Here is a 21,466-nt window from a genome sequence, read left to right as displayed (position 1 = left end):
AAAGCTCTGCCGCTGCAATCTTGTCTTCTTCTGGTGAGGCTTTTTTGGTCATAAAAGTTGCAATGGCTGCGTGTTTTTGTTTGTTTGATAGCACAACTTGATGTTTTTTTGTTTTTGCGTGGATTTCCAATGCGTTTTTCCCTTCATATTTTACTGAGATTTTCGCCGGACACAAAACGCACGTGGCTGAAAAATGGTCTCCCTGGGTCGGCCGTACCCATTCAAACTCAGAAAGTTTCGCCCAGTCAGGATTGTAACTTGTAAATCTTTTTTTTCTTACTGGTGGCTTGGATGTTTTATTTGCTCCATCTCCTTCAACATCAGTCTCTCCTCCCATTTCAAATGAAGACGCAGTGCTCGACTCCACCCACACTGAGTGACTTTCCTCCCCTTTGAGTCCGAATGTAGCGTCGACGACACGTAATCCAAAGAGACACGTCTCTTTGGATTACCGTAATGACGTCAGTTTTTGCACTATCGGAAAAAATTCAATGGTTTCTGAAAGCTGAGAGTTTGCACTAGTGCCAACATGGTGTCCTTACGGTAATTTCACTCCCGCCTCTCGCGGAAGCCCGCGAAGACGCCCCTTTGTTTCCAGCGAATACACGCACAGCGAGAGACACAGACAACAGAGCGGAGAAGTAGAGCTAATACAAACTGACTAAACAGCTGCATCTAGCGAAATATTTTGAACAAAATGACAACAGGAAGACCTTCCCGAGTTATTAGACCACCTTTGAGGTTCACAGACGACTTTGAGGAAGAAGAGACTTCTTGTGAAGAAAGGTAAAGTTAAAAAAAAGGTAAAGGTGCTATTTGGGGATATTTTTTGTGAGTGACTGATTTATCTCTAGTTCAAACTGTTACTAATGAATGAATATGGTATATAATATATGGTATACAATATGTAACACTCATGAAGGTAGTTTTCAGGCTACTGGGTTAGATAGATAGATAGTTTATAAACATATAAATATACTATCTAAGGTTTAGCTCTCACTCCAGTGTGTTGCTAATGGGGATCCCAATCAGATCAAATCAAACCGCATAGTTATGTATTAGGCATACGTTTGAATCAAACGTATGCCCAATACATAACTATGCGTATTCGTTGTTTGTTTGGTGATTTTTTTAGAATAGTGTAACATTACCAAGTCTTATTTATATTTATATGGTTGTACAGTGTATGATGCCTTGTTTTTATTTTACAGTGTGGTGGAGGAGGAGTCCCCCAGTGTCATTCAGGGACGTTCAGGGAGGAGCAATGGGGCTGGAGGTGATGCTGGCACTAGTAGAGACCGAAGCCGCTCACCACAGCACCAAGAAAGGTGGAAGACGGAGGCTGAGCCAGATTATGGAGTCCCTCAAAAGCTGAGATTCAACCCCCAACGCACCCCAGGTGTCCAACCCCCTCTAAGTATGGGAAACCCACCACCAGGTGAAATTTTCTCTCATTTTTTTGATGCTGCGGTTTTGCTTCTCCTGTGTCAAAACACCAATAAGTATGCCGCCAAAAACCTAGAGAAAGGGAGAAGGTTCCTCTGGAAAGAAATCCAGCCGGAGGAGATGACAAAATTCATTGGCATGTTGCTGTACATGTCAGTGCTGGACCTGCCTAAGATACGAGATTTCTGGAGAATCCAGAGTATATTTAGTGTCCCTTTCCCCGCCACCGCCATGACCCGAGACCGATTTAGGGCAGTGTTAGGGAATATTCACATGAGTGACCCAGCTCAAAGCGAAGAAAATGACGCCAAAAAAGGCACTGATGATTATGATCACCTCCACCGTGTCAGACCGCTTATGGAGATGATCCAGATCAACTGCAAGTCAATTTACCAACCAAGGCAGCACATTGCAGTTGATGAGAGGATGGTTGGGACCAAGGCCAGGCTTGGTATCAAGCAGTACATGAAGGCAAAGCCTACGAAGTGGGGCCTGAAGTTCTTCGTGCTTGCTGCAGCAAACGGCTACACTTTCGACTTCAAGCTCTACACAGGCAAGTCCAAGACGGCCACAGGGAAGGGGCTCTCCTTCGATCTTGTTGACGGACTGATGGATAGAGGATACCTGGGGTCAGGTTATATTGTGTACACCAACAACTTTTACACAAGTCCCCTCCTCTACCGACACCTGAGCCAGGAGGGATTCGGAGCTTGTGGGACATACAGGTAATGTGCAATCTGCTCCTAGTGATGGGTGATCATATGGATAAAATGGAAGTGAAGAGAATACATTTTGTTTCAATAGAATTATTCCTAACAAAGGACTACTTGTTCATCTGACCAACGTCAGGAAACTTTGCAACATCTACAGCAAGAGGTCAATTCCATGCAAATGTCAACCTCACCATGAAAAAATAAAGTAGCCACATTAATAACAAAACCTATTTAAAATGTATCATCAAGGTCTATATTTTGAAGTACAAAATACATCTGATCACAATATTCATGCAAATACATGTTTTTCTCACTACAATGAGGAGACGCAATACTGTAAACATTTATTTTTCAGTGAACAAAATTGTATGACTTTCTGAATGGGCAGTATGGCAACATAGAAAAATCACCTACGGATGTCTTCTAACCTGACTTTTCATCAGAAAGGGCTGTTGTGTCAATATGTAAATCAGTTATGTACTATGTGTCTTTCCATTGGCTGGTGGAACGTGCTGTTATGATGCCTGTTTATGGGACAACTCATGTAACGTCCATAACGTTTTTTAGGAAAAGTTGTCATAAAACATGCATTTTGAAAGCAATGTCAGCCAAACTTTCCAAGCAAAGCTAACTTTTATAAAGATGACATATTAGCAACAATTGTCATCCTGGTCTTATTTTTTGTATTATTTCCGAGCGTCACGGACGCTACCGTGACGGACGTCACTTTATAGAGTCGAACCCCAGTCGCATGTGTGCACGTTAATAACACTATCACATTAATGGTTACACCCCACTGTTAATAGGCTACTGCTCTTGTGGCTCGCTGTGTAGTGTAAGTTTAGCCTACTATCATCCTGAATGAGCAATTTGCAGGGATCGGCTGCCGACATGAGAAAAATGAACTGTATCACATGAATACTATCTCACGATAGTATTTCTCTTCTTGCTCGCTGTTTAAAAGGGCCCGCGAGTATCCGGTGCGGATAAAGCACTTTTGACAAGTAATATTTTGTAATACGAGTCAAATGCTCGTTATGAATGAAAATCCTGCAGCTGACCTGTCCACAATCTGCGCCAATCACACACACACACAGTGACAACCTCTCTATCAATTACTCACGTTTGACAGATCATGTTCCATCTCTCATCTCGACTCGCACATTCTGTACTCGCGCATTAGCCTACATTTGACAGCTGTTACAGCTGAGGTGATTTACGACCAGTCAGTTGCATCCAAAAAGGTGACGTATACTTTGTAGTCTACCATGTCTACTATGTAATGTAATCGATCAGTATTAGAGTAAATGAGACAGTCATTTAGTATGAGAAGCTGGGGTAGCCTACATTTTAAGTAATATAGCCTTGGCTGTAATTTTACTTTTCCCTGCTAACTTCTGGCTGGCTAACGTTAGCTAATGAAATGTTACCGTGTTAACTTTAGCTTGATATGAGTGAAAGATCAGGCACCATCAGCTAGTGTAGTAACTTTAACCATACTGTATAAGTGCTGAATCCTCTTGACTATTACCAATACAGGCTTGCCTGCTAGTTAGTTCATAGAGTAAAGATTAGTTCATAGAAAAGATCTCGATCTGCTGCGCTTAAAGCATCAACTGTCAATCAAAGTGCGTCTTTCTCCCTGCAGTGAATCCTCCTGACAGCTGCGCGTCTACACAGACTCAGTTTAACACAGACTTACTCAGAGACACTGAAAGGTAGGCAGGTAATTTAGTGCAGTTTCATATAGAAATAAAAGGAATATGAGCTGTCAGTGAAAGTGACCCACCCAGTTTGTAAATAAATATAATAATAATAATAACAATACATTTTATTTGTATTGCACTTTTCATTATACAAATCTCAAAGTGCTAAATATGAAAACAGTGCATACTAAACATAGCCTATTTTATTTAATTTCAGCATGGGCAAAACAGATGCAGAACGCCAGAGGGCATTCAGGGAGAGGAAAAAGTATGATGAAGCTTTTAAAGCAAAAGAGAAAGAGAGGAAAAGGAAGGAGAGAGAAAAGAAAAAGAACACTCAGTCAAATGAGGAGGCAGAAAGAGTTCGGGCGTTAGGAAGGGAGAGAGTAAGAAAATGGCGTCTTCTCAAAAGTAATGCTCAGGAAGTCAGTCAGTCTGTGCAGCCTTTTAAAGGCCCACTATGCAACTTCGGGAATATCTTCGCTGTTTTCTTGGTTTTGGCACGCACATTTCTCTACACAGCGCCGCCTACAGCTTCGTAGTAGATATTTCACAACACTGTCGTAACAACTCGTTGACGTCCCTTCCCCATGCACTTCTACGCGAGCCATGTGCATTTGTTTTCAAAGAAGCCGGCGAATGCGTGGAGCCATGTCCGAAGTAGATGTTCATAAAGTGTAGGCAAGGTTATACATTTTTAAAAGGGTGTATTTGCATTGCAATAAACATAAATCCATCCTTTTTTATAGTTCACGGGGAGAATTTATACCCTAGGTTATAATTGTTTTATCTTAGGTTGAACAGAGCAATCAGTGTAAGAGGTTTGGCCAACATGATAATCGAAATAAACAAGAACCTGGATTCGGGGATTCAGTCTGTATCTGGGGGACAGACGAACAGCAAAACACCCATGGAAACAAAGGTGTTTATATGGTTGCAAGCAAGCTAGAAACATACAGGGCTCACAACAAAACGGTCGAGAAAACAATTTTTACAGGGCTCACAACTAAATGGTTGAGCAAACACATTTGTACAGAGACTATCAGAATCAAGAATACCACGAAGACAAAGTTCACCCAAGGGTACTTTCAATTTCAAAAGCAACACGGCCGAGTCGGCGTCTGATTTGCAGTCTTCTTTTTCTTTCAGTTCACGCTATTCCTGAAAAGCTTGCCCAACGTTTACTCGTGTCTGGCCTCTCTGTCGGTCAGTCTCCCTTTTCTCTTCTGTTCCTCCGACATTGGGTTTCTCCGTCTCTTTTTAGTCGGCTGATCTATGATGAATATAACAATCCCTTAGTTACTTGTTTATATCGAGCCGGTTCCGTGTTTGGGGGTCTGTGCCGTAAAGCAATTCGTTACTGTAGTGACCCTTGCACAGAAGCATACGGCCGTCATCTTTCTTTATTCTGGGTGGAAATAGTAACATAGTTACGCCATTAAACGCGTTTATGGAAACATTTTTAGCGAGAAATGTGCATTTTACTTTCATAATGTTCGCTCGGTGAATGTGAAGGATGTTCGGTTTGATAGTTATGACGAAGAGTGAACGCTCCGTTCACTTGCATGGACAGAGTCTCTGGTTGCTAAGCAACCTCAACGTCTTGGCGGACTATTTCTCTCCTGATCAACACTACGAATGCTGGAAACACACCAGACACACCATGTGAAGTTATTTAACCCGATTATCGTTATTTATGAGTCCTTAGCCCAAGTGAAGGAGTTCAAGTACCTCGGGGTCTTGTTCGCGAGTGAGGGTACTATGGAGCGTGAGATTGGCCGGAGAATCAGAGCAGCGGGGGCGGTATTGCGTTCGCTTTACCGCACCGTTGTTACGAAAAGAGAGCTGAGCCGCAAGGCAAAGCTCTCGATCTACCGGTCGATCTTCGTTCCTATCCTCACCTATGGTCATGAGGGTTGGGTGATGACCGAAAGGACGAGATCGCGGGTAAAAGCGGCCGAGATGAGTTTTCTCAGAAGGGTGGCTGGCGTCGCGGGATAGGGTGAGAAGCTCAGTCATCCGTGAGGAACTCGGATTAGAGCCGCTGCTCCTTTACTTAGAAAGGAGTCAGCTGAGGTGGTTCGGGCATCTGGCAAGGATGCCCACTGGGCGCCTTCCTTTGGAGGTGTTTCAGGCACGTCCATTGGGGAGGAGACCTCGGGGAAGACCCAGGACTAGGTGGAGAGATTATATCTCAACACTGGCCTGGGAACGCCTCGGGATCCCCCCGTCAGAGCTGGTCAATGTGGCCCGGGAAAGGGAAGTCTGGAGCCCCCTGCTTGAGCTGCTCCCCCCGCGACCCGACCCGGGATAAACGGATGACGATGAGATGAGATGAGATCGTTATTTATATCCGAGATTATTTAATCCAACCCGATCTAAACTCTATCATGCACCCAAACACGGCGGCGTTTGGGTTTCCTACCTCGGACTCTAGCGCAGCCACAGGCGCGTTGAACCATTTTTGTGACACACAATGATCAAGCGTCAGGTTAGGCTCGTTAGTAACGCGGTTGGTGTGGCCGTACCATTAGTCGATTGATCCATGATGAATGCAACAATTGCCTCGCAACTGGCTGTTTATATCTAGCCGGTGCCATGTTTGGGTGTGTGTCTGTGCCGTAAAGCATTTTCGAAACTACAATCTGACTACATTTTCGAGGATACTTCCGCTGCGTCACATCCGGATTGTGTCGGTCCGAACAGATCAAGTTGCATATGCGCTTTTTCACTGGAGAGGCGACATGGGTAAATGACACACCCACCAATCGACCCAGAAATGGATGCAGAACCATCAGCATAACTCTCAACCTGCATACTTAATGTAATTTTGGCTAAAAAAGTTGCATAGTGGGCCTTTAAAACGAGGCAATCTTTTGGGAAGGCATTAAAACGCACAGTCAAGGCTCTGCCACACAGCCCATCAAAGAAGAAAGCAGTGATCGAAAATCTGGCCCTTTCAATTAACTTGTTGGTCAGGAAACCCACCCCAAAAAACACCAAAATCCAAGATGCAACTAAAGATAAAGTAAAGGAGTATTATTCCAGGGACGACATATCCAGACAGGCCCCAGGGATAAAGGATGCTGTGACCATAAGAGAGGGAGGAGTCAAACAGAGGGTCCAAAAACGGCACATGTCCATGTCCCTTATGGAGGCGTACCGTTGTTTTAAGGAGGACAATCCTAACGTGGTAATCGGCAAATCCAAGTTTGCTGAACTCCGGCCACCTCAAGTCTGTCTCTGTTCAGAGACTCCAAGGAATGTGTGTCTGTGTAGGTACCACGAGAACACCTCTCTGCTCCTGGAATGTGTGCGGTGCCATGTTCCTCGCAAAGTGTTCAAGAGCTCAACTGAATTTGTCAGCTCCGTGGTGTGCAGCAATGATGACCCACAGTGTATGCTGAATACCTGTGAGGAGTGCAGGAATGCCCAACTGTTCCAGAGCAGTATTGTGGACCACATACCAGATGAGGAGAAACAACTGAAGACCACCTGGTGTGCCTGGGAGACGGTCGGGGGAGTGCAGGCGAAGGTCCAGAAGGCTGGAATACTAGGAGATGTACTCCGTCTTCTCACGAGCAGTGCCCCACAATTTCTGAAGCACTGCTTCATAAAGCGAAAACAGAGTGCGGTGTTTGAGGAGAAAAAGAGAACAGCCCAAGCAGATGGAGACTCTGTGGTCCTACAGGTGGACTTTGCAGAAAATTACACTGCAGCATATCAAGATGAGATCCAGTTAGCCCACTGGAACCAAAAGCAGGTGACCATCTTCACCTCTGTTGCCTGGTCTGATGCGGATCCTTTGTCATATGTGGTGGTAAGTGACAGCCTGGACCATGATAAGAAGGCTGTGGCAACATTCCTGGTAAGGGCTGTTCAAAATATCTGCCAGAAACATCCCCACCTGAGGCAGATCCACATTTTTAGTGACGGCGCTGCCTCCCAGTTTAAAAATAAATATCTGTGGGCCTTTTTGTCATCAAGTTTCCAGGACATGTTCCCCAACCTCCAAGTTGAGTGGCACTTTTTTGCCACGAGCCATGGCAAGGGAGCAGTCGACGGTGTGGGGGGCACAGTGAAGCGGGCTGTCAGCACGGCTGTGCTCAGCCGACAGGAAACTGTCCACACTGCTGCCGATTTTGCCCGAGTCGCTGCACAGAGGTGCCCAAAGGTCACCATTGAAGAGGTGGCTCCTGAGGAGATTAAGACCTTCACAGACACACAGGAGCTGGAGGCCAAGTGGAAAGATGTGCCCACCCTTCATGGCACACAGGCAGTCCATCATGTTGAGGTTGTGTCATGGGGAGTGATAAAACACAGGATGTACTCAACTGCTGAGACATCATACCTGCATGTTCTCTCATCAACCACCAGAACCTCAGCTCTCTCCTCTACCCAAGGGTCCACTTCTGCCATTGAAGAGGCCAGACACCCACCGCCCACCACCCAAATCATCAAAACAGGGGATTGTCTACTCATCAATTTCAGAACAAACAGATCAAACAGGCAGTTTGTGGGATTGGTCACACAAAAAGATGACACAGGGGCCGAAATTCAGTTCCTACGAAAAAATGAGGTGTCTGGTTTGGTCTTCGCGCTCCCTGCAATAGAGGACAAGTCCTGGATTAGTTTTGATCAGATCGTTAAACATCTAAGTCCTCACATGGACAACAGAGGGAGATACCATTTCTCCGAACCAGTCCAGGCAGAGTGAATTGGTCTGATTAATGTTACAAATATTCAGTATGTTTGTTGTTTGTTCCATGAATTTTGATGTTACCATTTATAATATGATTGTATGTTTTCAATATGTCAATATGTCTGTGTAGTATGAATTCAATATGCTTTAGGCCTAGCTTTTTAGCTTGTAAAAAAAAAGAAATAAAAATCACCAAATGACACCAAACAATAAATCCCTGTGTGAGAGTGTGATAATGTGTGTGTATATATTTGTATGTGGTTGATAGTTATGTGTGTGATAGATGTGTGATTCTGCAGGAAAGAATGAAAAGATAGGCATACATTAGCCAATCACTTACCAGCAGCTCTCTACAAAACTTTCTTCACCAACTGAACAGTCCACAGTTCGCGGTTTCCAGCAGAGGGCTGCGTGCTCTCTGATTGGCTGGTTTGGAGGCAAGCAATATGCCTAAACTAAGCAATATAACTAAACTAGATTTGGCCCTCCAGACTGGTTTGACCCTTTAAATGGGCCACTGAAGTTAAACATGTGGGTAAAGCCCTATTTATGATTGTGGTTTTTGTCTATTTCAGACGTGTAACATCCATAACGCAAAAATGTAACATCCATAACGGCAATGTTTTGTGATTCTTTTTTTAACAGGAAAACATTTTTTTTCCTAAATGTGCTTTTTGGGTACCTCAAACCCTTCCCTACAAAATGATATCAAACATGTTAGTTTTTGAAAGATAAATTCACAGAGTTTTCATCATGTGTTCAGTGAGTCCGAAAAGCTTGTCCATTTCCGTAACATCCATAACACTGGGTATTTTGTCACTTCTCTCAAAAACCAAAGGGTCAAAACATTTCATATTGCAGGCTTATCTTTATCCCAATAAGTGTAACTAAAATATGTATATTCAATTTTCTAATTCAAATCAATGCCTTGTCAATGTTAAGCTTAGTTTTCGAAATTTCTCTCTGAATGTAACATCCATTACGCTGGAATTGCCCAAGATAAGCCTGGAGCCAGAGGAGGACACAAGACGCAAGTAGGCCTGTGTCTGCAGCCAGACAGGAACTGTTTCAGGCAGTACCATCAAGGCGTGGAATTGTAAATAGAATTAGCCAATAAATGTTTGTAAATACTAACCATAATATAATCAGTTTTTGTAAATTTATGAGACCAAGAATGAAATGTTTTGTTGTAAATAGTTCTATACTCTTCAACCTTTCAAATTAACTTGCACATTTTTTTATTTATGGCCTGTTATTGTAAATAGTGGAGAATTGGCCAAAAAACGAATGTATATAGTAACCATAGTATGACTTGTTTTTGTAAATTGAAGAGACCAAGAATCAAATATTTTATTGTAAATAGTTGTAAACTCTTCAACCTTTCAAATGAAATGGCAAAATCTGTTATTCATGTATGATTGCAGTGTTTTTTGCTCACTAAAACACTAAAATCCAGATCAGTTTTTGTGTTTTTCTTCATTTTGAACTGTGATTACACATTTATGACATGTAGTAAATTGTAAAAAACTGACAGATATTGAATGTTCCAGGTATTCTGAAAAAATGGGCAAAATAAACTACTCAAGTCATTTTCTTGCCTTTTTATAGTCAAAATAAGCAAAAAAGTCCAGGCGGACAATTTGAGGCCTAGGACTCAAATTGGGTTAATATGTTTATGTTTGAAATTGTGTTCCCGCTCTGTCTGAGGAGCGCAAGAATGGGGGCGTCACGGTCACATACGCATAGACGGGAAGAAAACGGGGACAATTTTAAGAGCCATAGAAGCACAGGAACCGTATTGGGCCCCGTCCACACGAAGCCGATTTCATGGCGAAACCGCAAAAGTCTTGTACGTCATCGCCCCACCTCTCGACCCTCTAGCCCAGGGATGGGCAACTGGCGGCATTCGCCAGTTGCCCATGCGGCCCGCATCCTCACTCAGTGCGGCCCGCATCCTCACTCAGTCAGGCCCGCACATAATAAAAAATAATAATAATAATAATAATTGATCGAGTTACACAAAACTCGGTCAAGAAAGATGAGAAGAATTCATAGAAATCGAAGGCAAACCCATGCGTCTAGTTTGCTTAGAAGCGATATCAGTCATTAAAGATATCCACTTAAGTCGCCACTACAACTACTGCAATAACTGCTTGTTGGGTTTGAGTTCATTGAGTTGTTGCACTTAATGTTGGGCCACTGTTTATCAGTTTTTTGACTTCATTGAATGATGATGTATGTGAGCCCTTTGCACTGATAAAAATACTGACCATTCATGTGGCTGTTTGAGCATGGAAAACATGAAATTAATGTATGTTGGTTCAATTAACATACCGTACATAGGTTATGATTCTGGATGATTTTTTAGGTAGTGGCCATCCCCAAAATGCACCAGAATACAGGAAATCATATCTACCAAATTCAAAATTGTGTAGCTTCTCTCAGCTCACGTTTAGTTGAAGTGTGCAGTCATGTGGCCCTCCGATGGTTATGATGAAAAATGTGGCCCTCTTTATCATGAAAGTTGCCCATCCCTGCTCTAGCCAATGACTGTTAAGCCCACGGAGTCTCACCCTGGAATGTGTACTACAGCGTTTCTACAGATCTACCTGGTTTCCCTTGACGGTTTCGCCCATTTCGGCTTCGTGTGGACGGGGCCTTACTACAGAACGAAAGTAATCAAATGAGGTGTTGGCATTTCCCCCCAAAAACGGGACAAATTGTGTCCCGGGAGGGATTTATTTTTTCCCGGGACAGCTGGTGAAAAAAGAGAACAATTAACTAGCTCCTGGTGAACCAGCCAGTGCAGCGGGAAGAGCTCCTGGTGAACCAGCCAGTGCAGCGGCAGAGGGGAGGGCTCCTGGTGAACCAGCCAGTGCAGCGGCAGCAGCGGAAAGAGCTCCTGGTGAACCAGCCAGTGCAGCGGGAAGAGCTCCTGGTGAACCAGCCAGTGCAGCGGCAGAGGGGAGGGCTCCTGGTGAACTAGCCAGTGCAGCGGCAGCAGCAGGAAGAGCTCCTGGTGAACCAGCCAGTGCAGCGGCAGCAGCGGGAAGCGCTCCTGGTGAACCAGCCAGTGCAGCGGCAGCAGTCGGAAGTGATCCTGGTGTACCAGCCAGTGCAGCGGCAGCAGCGGGAAGAGCTCCTGGTGAACCGGCCAGCACTAGTGCAGCAGCTGTAGGTCAGAAAAACCCAGCTCTCTACAGAACGAGTGAGGGGAAGACTGTCACGTGCTCGCTGTGTACTCGGGAGGTGATAGGTGAGGACTACACGCAGCACCTGTCAGACTACCACGTCCAGGAGCGATGTGAGCAGTGTGGCGCAACGGCCTGGGGACTCGTTGGATTGTCGGAGCACATAGAGAGTGCTCACCTTTTGAGCTGTCCAACAGAACAATACACTACAATACAGCAACACAGCAACCCACCAGTTGTTCCCGTCCCTGCTCCTGCCCCTCCCATAGCCTAAGAGACGTCACCGGCGGCACCACAACCACACACACTAACTCTGCGGCCTCCTCAAGTGAACTGGCTGAGTTTTCAGCAAGCAGTTCTTAAAAAGTTATAAATCAGGCTGACCGGGAGTGGATCGCACAGATCCTATACGACAGAACATGACAGCTAAAGCAAAAGCTCACACAGAACTGGTACCATCCTCCAAGCCCCACTAGATCCACCTCACCTCCAGATCCACCACACTATTTTAGGCAGCGGATGTTCTTGTTGGCTCTAATGAGGATGTGGGGCATCCCTCTTAAATGCACATTGTGTAACAGGAAGATAAACCACTATGGCATTGACACGAAAGTGAGAGAGATGATAGATGTGGACTCCAGATATTATCTGGTTATTGGAGACTACCCAAGGTTAAGTAAATGCATGATCCCTGTCTGCCTTGGAGTAGTGAGATCTTGCAGCAGCTGGATCTCCCACCGTAACAAGTATCCTGCTGTCCTAACAACACAGCAGGCACTGGAGAGAGTGGGTCACAAATGTTGCGACCACGCACGGTAGGGAACAGCTCCAGCTACTCACAACAGGTCTTGCAGGAGGTACACAGCGAGGAGTGGGCAAGGCGGACTATCGACTACCTCACTGATTGTGAGGTCCATAAAAAGGTGTTTCCTCACCAAGTCCAAACCTGTATACGAACAGCCACCCACCTTCAGTCATCTGCTCCTGGCTCAGTGGTTTGAAAACGTCCACATAAATGTGGTTCTTGGCCACCTGGATGAGTTGAAAGGTGTTATAACCTCAACTTATGGCAGAATCTTAAAGCTGGACTCCACCAAGTCCAAGTTAAATTTGTTTTCATTCTTGTTTAGTATGTCCAATGATTTGCTAATGTCTTCTGTAGATCAGTAAAAAGCTTGCATCTGGCATTGTTAACACGGCCACGTGGATGAGCAACATCGGCAATGAACTTAGCCAAGTTCTTAACTCAGTCCTGACCACTGGTGAGGGGGCTGGCCTTGATGACCTGTGCCAAGGCATTGTCCGGAGGTACAGGGATCTGAGTTCCCGTTGACCGGTAATTACCGGTCTTTGACCGGAAAAAAATGAGGAGGACCGAAAATTCCAAATGTCTCCGGTCAGAATGACCGATTGGAAATAAAGCCCAGTTCAGACCAAAGATTCACCGTGCAACGGCTTGCAACTTGCAACTCCTTGCGACGAGACGGGCTGCGACGTTCTAAAACTGGGCCGTTCACACTGGCTGCAACGCGCTGCGACGCTAGGTGGTTTCCATAGCAACTGTGGACGCTCTGGCGCAGCTGAGAGCCGTAACATCAGAAAAAAGCGCATTCAGTCACGAGGAGATTCAACCTTTTAAATTGAGCCGAAATACTTTTGAATGTGTTAATTTGAATTGTGTTTAAATATGCTACAGTGGTCATTTGTTTAGCCAATTCATGTAAAACAATGAGGGTTTTGATTGTAGCGTAGCCTGTGTGATAAAATAAATAAGTTGTTACATTTCGTGCACACGCTCAAATTGATCGCTATAGAATACCGTAGGTTTATGAACTAAACGGCGGCAATCTAGCAAAAGCCGTTGGCAAGCTTTGTTGCGGAGTAGGCTACCGGTATCTATTAAACATGGCGAATCAAAATATGATCACCCACTTCTTCAAACCAAGTAGCAGCAGCGAAGAAAATTGCAATTTTGTTATTACCTTCAATCTTGTCACATGTAAAAGTTGTCTGACGTCACACAAACACCTCCACCTGTGTCAGAAGAGGCGGCTGCTGTGCCCGTGGCTCCAGCAGAAAAGAGGAGGAAAACGCGGGCGTTCAGGCCGGACTGGAAAGAGAAGTTCCCCTGGGTGAGGCACGATATTGTAGAGGATGAGGAGAGGCTGTTTTGCGCTCAGTGCGAAAAATCAGGGAGGAAGAATGGCTTCACTCGGGGGTCCGCAAATATGCGATTCTCAAGTTTAACAGAGCACAGTCAGTGCAATGATCACATTTCGGCTGCCAACCTAAAACAGCTACAAATGGCCATGAAAGGCCAATGTGAGAAAGCCACCGACTCCTCCAAAAAAAAGTTGTGCTCGCAAATGAAAGTTGTGTTTCACATGGCCAAACACGACATCCCGGGTCATCAGTATGTGGGGATGACAGAACTTCTGAGAGCAGTTCAGGCCCCGGATTTCACCACATCTGAGGGGCTTTACCGGCACAGCGAATCCATCTGTGACATGGAAATGGCTCTCGAGGATGTGGTGTTGAAGGGATTGGATGAGAAAATACGAGCCAGTGATTACATCGGGATCATAATTGACGAGACCGTCAACATAACGGTTGACAAAAAGTTGATACTGTATGTAAAATTGCAAGTGGGTGGAAGAGTGGAGACGTGCTTTGTGGGAAACTACGACGTACACTCCGGGACGGCACAGTGTATTTTTGATAAAGTAGCGGAGATTCTCCGCGGCAGGAATGTGGAGCTGTCCCGCGTAATCGGACTGGGCTCGGATGGAGCCAGCGTAATGATGGGGAGGCATGCTGGAGTTGGCGCTCTCCTGAAAAAAGAGAGTGCGTTTTCCATCCAGGTGCACTGTGTTGCCCATCGTACTGCGCTGGCCGCGATAGATGCCGCTAAAGCTGTGGACCGAGTAGGAGCCTACAAGCGCACAATTTCCGCTGTGTACTCATTCTACAAACACTCAGCTAGCAGGACCAATCGCCTCCGTCAATTAACAGCAACTCTGAGCGAAGAGGACATGACGAGTCTGAAGCAGCCATGCGCGGTCCGCTGGCTGTCATTGCATAGGGCAGTGGAGAGTATTAAAAAGAACTGGCCTGCTTTGGTGATGGAGCTAAATGAAGAAGCTGTGGGAGGAAATGCCCAAGCCCAAGGCCTCCTGGGACAAATCCAGCCATACAGCTTCATCGCCTTGACGCACACACTGGCTGATGTTCTCCCCGTGATGACCAAACTGAATTTGGTTTTCCAGAAAGAGGATGTAAATCTGGCCACAATCCGACCAATGGTTCAAGCATCCGTCTCGGCCCTCACACATCTACGAGATGCACCCGGTCCAGAAGAACAGAGGTACCAAACGGATTTCCAAGAAGGCATGTACAAAGGCATTCAAGTGACCCATGCAGGCGACCGGTCCGTTCAAGCCTTCAAAAATGCCCGAACAAGATACATTCAACACCTGATCGATGCTTTACACGCCCGTTTCCCTGACGATTCCCTGGATCTGCTTAACTGCTTCGACGTCCTTCTTAATCCCTCCCGATACCCACAGACAGCTGGTAAGTAGGCCTATAGGCTAGCCTATTTGATTACGTATGATGTAAAACATATAGCCTAAGTTAAATAGAATATTATTTTTAAATGACCAATGCTCGCATATTCTGGTCAATAATAATAATAGGACCAATAGGCCTAGGCTACTACTAATAATACAGGCCTAACAATAGCCTAATAAGAGCCATAATGCAAATTATAAGGGCACTCGAGAGCTATTGGCCTCCGCTAAATTCTAGTCTGATACGCAAATGTTGTGAGTTTAATGGGTTCTTTAGGCCATGCTGTAACCGTCAAAATTGTGGTAAAAATCGTCCGTGTTGCCATAATAGGCTGCTGACAGACAATAATGAAAAGCGAGACAGTAGGCTAATGTAGGCCTAACAAAACTGATGTGTACAGTGTTACATGAACGTTGGAGACACAGAGGAATAACCAAGGAATAATTAGTTGTTTATTGGCTAAAAATAAAAAGCATAGACTGATTGTCCCTCCGTTCCCTCAGCACTTCGGGAGTATGCAGAACCAGCCATCCAAACCATGCTGGGTCATTTTGGCCAAGAAATTGCAAGCGAGGACGATTCGGCCACAGCCACCACATTCATCGATGCCGCAAGCGCGAAGCGAGATGCCATCCCAATGATGACAGCCCTCCGCAGTTACGGGGGCTTGCATTTTTCATCGGCCTGCGAGATGCTCATAAGAGATTACGCGGAAATCTTCCCAGAGTGGGTCAAACTGGCAAAGGTAGCCTGTGTTATCCCCGTCTCCAGTGTGCCAGCGGAGAGAGGCTTCTCCCTGCAGAACCGCATAAAGACTGCTCAGCGAAGCCGCCTTGGGGAAGGAAGAGTCACAAGGCTTATGCGCATTGCAAGCAGCAGAGACACACTAGATACATTTGACTTTAATTCAGCAGCGGCACGCTTCACAGCTGCCAAATATCGAAAGAAGTAAAATATATTTTTTATTTATTTTATGCTGCCTAGTTCAAGTCGCGGCCGGCAATTCACTGTTTCTTATCCACTTTAAAATACTCCCGTCTCTTGTTACACTGTAGCGTAATTATTTTCATTACAGTCTGCATTTTATAATGTTACGCGCCAGTTTGTTTTACTGTGGGTAGCCTACTTTGTATTGTTTTAGGCTATTATTATTTATGCCTTGCCTTGCATTATAGACCTAAATAATTTTTGTTCGTCTGCACTTTAAAATGCAATGTTTAATTGTTCTGTCACCTGCCAACCTTTTAATTAAAAACACCAGGCTATAAATCGACATGCCTTGATGATTTTATTCTTTATATAGCCTGCCTATCAATTTTTTTAAGTGCAATAAACACGGACATTATATCCGACCGATTTTTTTCCAATTTGACCGGTAAAATGAAACCTTCCCGGTCATATGACCGGCACCAATTTCTTCTAGCGGAAACACTGACAGGGATGCTGGTGAGCCAGAGCCAGATATGTGGACAGGGACTGCTGCAGTGAGTCAGGTGTGTTGCATTCAATTTGTGCTGTGATGTTTCTTATGAATTTGCTATGTTTGATAAACAGTTTCAGCAGGATATTAATGCAATTGGTAATGGGCTAACTGGAAACAATCTGAATCACATGTATTTATGGCGTGTTGTTTATTATAGGGGAGAGCCCAGTTCTCACTTGATTTCGTCCATGGACCTTCACAGTGAAACTGGATGTCTTTCACTTCATGAGGCGCTTCACCAATGGCCTGACCAATGAGCACCATCTACTATATGTAACATTCTTCTCAAAACTGTACAGCTGCATTTTCGAATGGGACTAATCAGACATTGAAAACTTGAACAGGCCAAGAGGGCAGAGCTGGTGGAAAAACACCCTGGTCACATTCCTACTCATAGCCAGGTGTTAGTGGGCATCACCTCCAGCGAACTGGCTAAGCACTGCCGCAGGAAAACTCGAGGGGTTGAGGAGACTCACGCCCTCATCCAACAACTGCTCGACTCCATGGGGGATCCACACGGACACCACAGGGTTATCGCTCATCAACAAAGAGAGCATGTCTCCTGTGTTGGAGGTGCAGCAGAAGCTCTTGCCCTTCATCCAAGATCCACCTGGTGTGCAGTTGTACATCAACACCGGATCAAGGTACCCAATTGTTGTATAATATCACCTACCTCATGATGTCTGCACACAAAATTTGCGGAGAATTAGGAACAAGCATTAATCCCTTGTATTACCGCCCTCCCGGTCTCTGGCCTGTTGAAAATGTATGTTTCCCCTGAGCATTCAGGGTCATCACACCTGCCCAGTGTGAGTCTGGTTTCCCAGTCTTCGTCATTTCTAAAGATAAGGACAATAAAACAGCTATTATTAGGTAACAGCTGTAAATATCCTGGCCTAGACTACTTCATCCCAGATCATTCAAGGAAAAAATTATAAATAAGAAATATTGAGATACCAGAAATAGTAGGATATGCATACCCCTGACATAATGCATATACAGCAGTGGCGGCTGGTAGTTTTTAAAGTGAGGGAGGAAGGACTGCGCGCTTGGTTGCCATTGGCCTGCTTGCACTGTTGGTGTATGGTGGCATAAGAATGTGAGACTCAAGTTGTTTCAGGGTGTTTTGGTGAACTACAAAATAGTAGGGCGGGATAGTTATGTGAATAAATTTGATACAAAGCCACCAGTGGCATCACTGTAATTTGAAAGCTGGTGGGCAGCAAGTCTTTGAAATGGACTACAAGGGCAGAAGGAAAGGATGCAAAGCCCATTAGTCAAATCAGGCCTACTATTGATTTGTAAAAGTAAATAAAAAAATCTGGCCTATTTTTGCCCTCAATGACTGAAGTTATTGGTTGTAATTTAGCTATGTTGAAGTAGGGGGCTTGAAGTAGATCACGGTATTTTCCTCTCACACGTGTTAGATACAATTCCCTCCGTAGTCTCCATTTACCATACCGAAACATGCCGACTTTATAACGAATAAAGTGAGTTAAAGTAAAGCAACCCGGGATTGGACAACTTTCTTCAAGAATATGCAACACAAACTAGTAAAAGAACGAGAACATTATTCAAGATTCAACCTGATCTATAGGCATGGTGCCTTGCAAGGAAAGTTGCATAGCAGCGCCAGAGTGAACTTGACACTAGTGGTGGCGTTTGGTTGCCCTATCAAGATTTTTCACATCAGAGAAACCATGAACAGCCCACATTGGAGATTTGCCATTACTCATTAGCAAACAGAGCCAGCAATACAGTTGATTGCTAGTAATGCTACCAGTAAGCCATGAGTACCTAGCAAACCATGTAGCACCCACAACACTGACGTTGCCATTACTTTTGGTGATCTCGATTTTGCGAAGTGCTCTACCTTTTTCTTTGGTCGCTAACTTAGCACTGTAACTCAATGAATGGAATGCTTTGTGTAATTAAACATGAACAATGTCCTCTGTTTCCAATGTTTCCATTGTACACTTTATTCGGAAATGTTAGAATCTCGTTATCCTTCAGATGATTTCACCTGCTTTGCGTCTCTTCGACTGAGCGGGAATGCAGGCAGAGCGGGTTTGTTTGTTATCGACAGCGTTGCCAGATTGGGTAAATTTCCCGCCCAATGATCATTTTCCCAGCCTAAAGAGGTTAAACGTAGCCCTATTGGGTGGGAAATCTGCCCAATCTGGCAACACTGCTCACCAGCCAGGGATCCTGCTGATTGGTTCATAGCGCAACGCGACTAGATTTTTGCGCGAATCAGACGCCTGTAATGTCACACCCACTCAGAGGAGGACTTTCCTCCTCTCTCCCATTGAAACCCATGTTATTCACCGGCCGCCAGTACTTTCTGGGAAATGAATGGGAGTCAACGGAGGCTGAGGGAGGACCTTCCTCCCTGAAGTAATTGTCAAAAGGCGATAGGGGGTGCTAATGTCCCTTTACCCAGGGAAACTAATATTATATATTCAAAGGCACTAAAGTAGTCATATTTAAGGGCATAATTCATTACAGTAGTCTGGGCAATCTACATTTTTTATTCTCAACAATTTTAAGGAGGATCTTCCTCCCTCTCCTCAATGGAGAAGCCTCCACTGATATACAGTATAGTACAAGCAGCGATTTCACAAATTTGTTAAATCATAGCCTATATACGGGATAGAGAACAGCTGCAATCCCTTCCATTAATACATCATAACATTGTTTGGGTGTTTTGATAGTGTTACGTATTTTAAGAACGTATGCTGCCCCCACATAGCCTCTAGGAAGCAGATTCAAACACACAAGCTGTATTACCCTCACATAGCCACTAGGAAGCAGGACCGAACATATAAGCCGTAAATACTGTACATAGCCACAAGGGGAGCAGGACCTTACTGAAGGCTGCTCCATCCACAGAAGGCAGCACCTTTAGATAGGTGAAGAAGCCGAGGCTAATACGTCACCACGCCCACTTCATATAGACCACGCCCACTTGACCCGATCAATCTCGACACTAGAGAGGTTGGAGGGGAGAATCTTCAGGCAGCTCAGACTCGAGGGTTAGAGTTTTGATCAGCTGGGAGTCGCTCCGCACGTGTTCGACACACTTCCCCTCCTTTTGCTCCGTAGTTACCATACCGAAATACTTTGACAAATAAAGTGAGTTAAAAGCGATCCGGATTGGACTACTTTCTTCGAAGAAATCTTTAATAGTATCAGACATTGTCAGTAACTATATAGGGCCGGCTAGGTCCTATAATTTTTTTTTTTATTAATCCCTTTGCTCCTCTTGGGTGCATAGCCCGGGCTAGGGCCTATATAGCGATGTTATAATAATAAAACACATACATAACCAGCACACCCACGGACTACTCGCATATACACACACACAAATACCACTTATAAAGACACTGCAAAACATGTCAACGAAAAAAGCTTTCGTAAATGGCTATACCTATACGTCAATAGTATTTGAGGAAGTTCAAAACACTGTAGTCGTCCAACAACAGTGAGCATTGCACGGCAACCAGAAGGTGTTGAATGGCAACCGTCACTAACCAATCCGGATACTGTCCGTTGACCCAGAGATTTCTTTGGCTCTTTTGCCCCACTGGTTAGGAGTGTTCGCTACTGTGTTAGGAACTGTTAAGGTACGGCCACACTGAACGCGTTATGCGCGTTAGAGGCGTAGAAAATCGGCATTTTTGCATAGGGAACCATTGGTTTAGGTGCGTAGATGTGTTACACGCGCTAAAGCAGCGCATTAGGTGTTCAAAAAGTTTTACGCACCTAAATAACGCACCTACACGCAGAGTTCAAAAAATTTAACTTTTTACGCTCCTACACATGACGCTTAGCCACGATAGCCTATCAGCGTTGAGCTTGACCCGATTTCACTGGCAGAGAGAGGGAAGACAGGCACTCCACAGCTCAGCAGCGCTCTGCAGCTGATATGGAGCGCCTGTAGTTGGTGTCCTGACGGGAGACCCTGGCACCAACCCGGGCTAGCAGGTCATCGAACATGGCCCCAGTCTACCGAAAATACCACTGGAACCGGCCGTCATCCAGGCGGAGTTCCTGGAGGAGGTGGTGAAACTCACCCAGCTGCGAGTGCCTACAGTGGATGTCATGCACCCAAACACCATCGTGTTTGGGTTTTCTAATCTCCTCGAACTCCCACAACAAATTCAGCGCAGCGTTGGTGGTGACCTCAGCCATGTTTGTGGGGCAAAAGAAAAGTAGCGGGGGAAAATAAGTTTTGGGCGGGCTCATCTAGCTGCGTAGGCGCGTTACACGTTCAGTGTGGCCGTACCTTTAGGAGTTGTTACGGTGCGGCCACACCAAACGCGTTACTCGCGTTGGATAACGCAAGTAACGCGCCTAACCTGACGCTTGATCATTGTGTGGTGGTTACTCGGTTCAACGCTTTCAACGCGCCAACGCAGCTAGATGAGTCCATGTCCATGCAAGTGAACGGAGAGTTCCCTCTTCGTCATAACTATCAAACCAAACATCCTTCACATTCACCGAGCGAACATTATGAAAGTAAAATGCACATTTCTCACTAAAAATGTTTCCATAAACGCATTTAATGGCGTAACTATGTTACTATTTCCACCCAGAATAAAGATAGTTGTCGGCCGTGGCTGCGCTGGAGTCCGATGTAGGAAACCCAAACG

General features: G+C 45.0%; 1 protein-coding gene across 1 annotated transcript; it reads left to right on the top strand.

Moving 5' to 3' along the window:
* The first annotated feature begins 610 nt into the window (after window positions 1–610).
* On the top strand, window positions 611–2,907 carry LOC115539460 (piggyBac transposable element-derived protein 4-like). The gene is made up of 2 exons (XM_030350428.1): window positions 611–786; window positions 1,212–2,907. The coding sequence occupies exons 1-2, from the start codon at window positions 698–700 to the stop codon at window positions 2,173–2,175; spliced, it is 1,053 nt and encodes a 350-aa protein (XP_030206288.1). The 5' UTR covers window positions 611–697; the 3' UTR covers window positions 2,176–2,907.
* Window positions 2,908–21,466: the final 18,559 nt, after the last annotated feature.

Source organism: Gadus morhua, chromosome 1 (assembly GCF_902167405.1).
Source record: "Gadus morhua chromosome 1, gadMor3.0, whole genome shotgun sequence".
NCBI lineage: Eukaryota > Metazoa > Chordata > Actinopteri > Gadiformes > Gadidae > Gadus > Gadus morhua.
The sequence above is the reverse complement of the archived record's forward strand: the minus strand, read 5'-3'. Positions and strand labels throughout refer to the sequence as shown.